Source organism: Cicer arietinum, chromosome 3 (assembly GCF_000331145.2).
Source record: "Cicer arietinum cultivar CDC Frontier isolate Library 1 chromosome 3, Cicar.CDCFrontier_v2.0, whole genome shotgun sequence".
NCBI classification, from domain to species: domain Eukaryota; kingdom Viridiplantae; phylum Streptophyta; class Magnoliopsida; order Fabales; family Fabaceae; genus Cicer; species Cicer arietinum.
Window position 1 is genome coordinate 70062070 of NC_021162.2, and position 4449 is coordinate 70066518.

The 4449-nt window shown below is 36.4% G+C and overlaps 1 protein-coding gene across 1 annotated transcript in view; it reads left to right on the forward strand.

Annotated features, from left to right (window-relative positions):
* LOC101504780 (ras-related protein RABE1c-like) overlaps positions 1–4449 on the forward strand; it is a 5956-nt gene extending 1507 nt beyond the window's left edge. The window contains exons 5-15 of the mRNA XM_073366526.1: positions 242–297; positions 652–786; positions 1631–1699; positions 2325–2431; positions 2544–2624; positions 2775–2788; positions 3142–3240; positions 3531–3628; positions 3745–3807; positions 3887–3979; positions 4197–4449. Of these exons, the coding sequence (XP_073222627.1) occupies positions 242–297; positions 652–786; positions 1631–1699; positions 2325–2431; positions 2544–2624; positions 2775–2788; positions 3142–3240; positions 3531–3628; positions 3745–3807; positions 3887–3979; positions 4197–4280 (899 nt within the window). The 3' untranslated portion in view covers positions 4281–4449. The remainder of the gene's footprint in view (positions 1–241; positions 298–651; positions 787–1630; positions 1700–2324; positions 2432–2543; positions 2625–2774; positions 2789–3141; positions 3241–3530; positions 3629–3744; positions 3808–3886; positions 3980–4196) is intronic.

Sequence of the window (4449 nt, forward strand, 5' to 3'; positions counted from 1 at the left end):
AGTATATATTGAAAGTTCATTTAGGCATAACTAGAAGTTGGGTCTGTTTCAGTTCAAGCTCTGTTGTGATTTTTCATGCACAAATTTTATTATATCTATGTCAAAAGTTTACTTTTAAAAGTTAGTATTAAATTATGAGTATTTTCCTACTTATCTATCCTTTTATTCCTTCAAATCGGAGATGTAGTCTGAGTTGTATCTTTTGATAATATTTGAACACCCTTACTAACATTCGTTGTAGAGTATATATGTCCTGTCAACTATTTAGTTTGTTCTGGGTGCTATGATTGGCAGGATGTATTGCATAGGTTTAGAGTCAACTGTGATTTAGTTGGTTAAAATTTCTGTCTCTGTTGTCAATCCTGGCGACATCGCACATGATCCTGGAATCCTGGTGTGGTGGACGGCCTTGCTGTGATGTCACCGGCCATGGAAACGCCTTCACCGGTTGTGGCACTCGCGGCCACGAATTGCGCCCCGACCCCGTACGTATCAGTTCAGCATCGTGCATTTTGCCGTTGCTCATCACTCTTCTTTCATCTGCGTTCTTCAATCTGCTTTCTTCTGCGTTCATCATTCTGCTACTGTGCGCTCATCACTGTGCGCTCATCACTGTGCGCTCATCACTGTGCATTTGTTACTCTGTTACAGTTACTGTTCTTCACTGCCTCTCCGAAGGCTGCTCTGTTTCGTGCGATTTGCTCTGTTCTCTATTTTTTCTTCTTCTGGTTTTGTAAGAACAATGGCATCTGCATCTTGATTTTGATGTTGGATTTTGGTTGTGAAGTATGATTATCCCTTTAATTGTGTATTTTGCCAATTTTTTAGTATTTTTGTATACTGTTTGTATTTTATGCATAATTTATAATTATATACGTTCTTTTGGCCTTTGCAATAGCGGTCATCCTGCTATCCGTGATCCTGCTATTTGAGATTGACAATGTAGATTTCTGTTGTCAATTTATATCTCACATGTACGCCAAAATTTTGCCATGCTCTTTAGAAGGATGTTATAGAATGATCACCAGATTTTTTATGATCTTTAGTTCATTCCGTAGTTGCTTATTGTAATTCTATTTGGATGGCACGCTTTGTTTATTTGGTTGACTGGAAACTGAATGTTTGGCTGTAAAACAACTTGAGAGATTAGCTCTCAGCTTGCATGTACTCTATTTATAATACAAATCTGTACTAGGAGAATCCATTAATTAAGGGACTAAATCTAGGCTAAACCAATCCTATGTCAACCCTAATTATATATGGAAAATACTAATATATTCAAGGGAGAGCATATCTCAATATTCTGAAACCAAATTTGCACATACATCAACACTCTTCAAGTTGGAGCATACAATCAAGCTTGTCGTATATGCATGTTATCCTTAGTCGTTGAAGAGACTTTGTAAAAATGTTTTAATTGATCAATAGAGCCAACAAATGAAGTAGTAATCTCGCCAACCACAACTTCCTCTAAAGTGACAATCAACCCAAATATGCTTAGTTCATTCATGAAAGACCGAGTTAGAGGCAAAATGTAAGATTGCTTAGTTATCACCAATGAGACTCATAGTTGACCTGGAAACAATGTTCTGCATCTTATTTTCCATGAAATTAAATTGCCGCCAATAAGAACACAATATCCATTCCAGCTGGGGACCGTCTTTCAAATGGACTTCCTGCTTCATCTGCATTTGCATATGTAAGTATGCAACAGTATCTAAATGACCTATTTCTGTGTAATCAAGAACTTTCCTATGAGCTCCTTTAATGTATCTCAAAATTCTAACCACATGATCTCATTGACCATGATAAGGAGAATTTAGGAATTGAGTAACAATACTAACTGCATATGAAATATCTAGCCTAGTCATCAACAACAACAAACAACCAAGCCATATCCCACTATAGGTCTTTCCTAATAGTTTCTCTTACTACTTTTCTAGGTCTTCCTCTGCCTCTAGCGATTTGATCTACTCTCCTTACTGCAGAATCTTCAAGTCTCCTCTCCACACTCCCAAACCACCTACGCCAAATTTCTACCATATTTTCTTTTATAGATGCTACCCCAATTTTCTCTAAAAATATCTAGCCTTGTCATGGCCAAATAATGTAGCTTCCCAACAAAAAAGAACAAAATCAAGAGATATGAGGCGACTGATGAGATCCTTTGTCGAGAATGTGACTCTGAACAGAGTCATACATTTGATGAAGGTTGCAAAGGACATAAATCATGTAGACATTGTCTAGTTTCGTAAGCATCTTATTTGAGTCATTGTGATCCAAAGGAGCTGGAACTCGTTTACTGTCTGTCTGAGCTTTATTAGCATGAGACATGGTTTAGACACCGTAGTATCATTAGAATAAACATTCTCAGCCTTCTGCCAGATATCATAGCAAGTGGAATACGAATGACAATGGACCAGCAAGGAAGGCTCAATGGTTTGCCACAAAAGAGAGACCAATTGATGGGTCTGAGTACATGACAGATAACTAGGGTTTCAAGACGTGAGTGTGACAACTGGGATTTTGGTACTTTTTCTTAGACTCACTGATTGTGAGCTCTGGTATCAACTTGAGACTGAAGGTTTGGTGCTAAAACATCTTCAGAGGTTTCCAGCTTGCATGTATGTTTATAATACAACTCTGTACAAGGTGAATCCCTTAATTGAGGGACTAAATCTTGCATAAATCAATCCTAATTACATCAGAAATAGATACTTGTGAAATATTAATATATTCAAGTGAAAGCATATCTCAACAAATTGTATATGCAGAACTTCTTCAGAAGGTTGGTTTTAGGCCGGCCTTGAAAAGTTCTGGGCAATATCAGACTTATCAAATGATTGGATTTTTGTCATTGACCCCACTGTTTATAACCTTATTTTTTGGTACATGCATCAACTCATTTTTTGGGGATTAATTTAGGAGGTTGGCACTATTTATGGATGTAAAATCATAGTGTAGAATCTGTCATTAAACGTGATAGGACATCATCCTGATGTGTGTTCAATGTAACTGATTCTATCTAATGGAAAAGGCCTTAAATGTAATTGTAATATTAATTTGTAGAATGTTGCTTAGTCTTTCAAATTTAAATTCCAATTTGCTTCTGCTACCATTTCACATATGTAAATTCTTGAGCTTCTATCACAAGTATTATTCCTTCTTTTGCAGCTTACTACCGTGGAGCCATGGGTATTTTGCTTGTATATGACGTTACTGACGAGTCTTCTTTTAACAGTAATTTTTCCTTCCTCCCACTCTTACGTTACATGCTAGTCCTCTTTTATTATTTCCTCTTCTCAAATCTGTGTTTCCTTAAATCTTAATGTCTTGGTATAGAACATCCATTGTATTCTGTTAATTCAATTCTTTAACATTTCAACCTGACATTTCGGTTTCAAATGCTTGCAATGAGTTTTAAGTTCTTTTACATGACAATAAGACTTATTTCGGCTTTGTCCAGATCATGACAATAAGTTTTATTTATTTTGTACATGGCAAATATTCTTATATCATGTTGTGTCCAGATATTAGGAATTGGATTCGTAACATTGAGCAACATGCTTCTGACAATGTTAACAAGATACTGGTGGGAAACAAAGCTGACATGGATGAAAGCAAAAGGGTATGTCCTCTCTCCTTCTAACTTTTACTCTTGCCATTTTTTGATGCGCTTATACGCACTGGACTCATGTAGTTTTTTATGCTGTGTATGATATCCATCGATGTTCTCCTCCTTAGGCTGTGCCAACCGCTAAGGGTCAAGCGCTTGCAGATGAATATGGTATCAAGTTTTTTGAGACTGTAAGTAGCTCTCAATGCTCATATTGAAATTGCATGCACAAGTCGCTCATCTGTTGGTACTGATAGTGTGCTTGTATAGAGTGCAAAAACAAATCTGAATGTGGAGGAGGTTTTCTTTTCAATAGCTCGGGACATCAAGCAAAGACTTGCAGATACTGACTCAAAATCTGAGGTTTTATTTTGGATTTTTTACTAGTATTCATGGATTGTTGTGTTTTTTAATCTTTTTATTAATGCCTTCTATTTGATAAAATGCAATATTTCATGAATGTATTTTATTTCATGTTTAGATAATTGTTGCCCTGCATCTTAAGTTTAACTAAAATTCCCTTTCTGGTTGAATTCTCTCATCAGTTCCCTACTAAATTTTCCATTTCGTTTATTTGCAGCCCCAGACAATCAAGATTAACCAACCAGACCAAGGACCTGGGGCTGCTCAGGCTGCCCAAAAATCTGCATGCTGTGGTTCTTAATGGGAAGCTTGAGGGCATACATTTGACTAAGAAATTTAATTTTGTCAATGACTATGTCATTAGTGCATGTATGATTCATATTATTTTACAGTTGCTACTCATTGGGTGTGTGAATGGTAGATTTTCCCTATGTTGGGAAATTAATTATGTCAATTTATTGTTGCTTAAA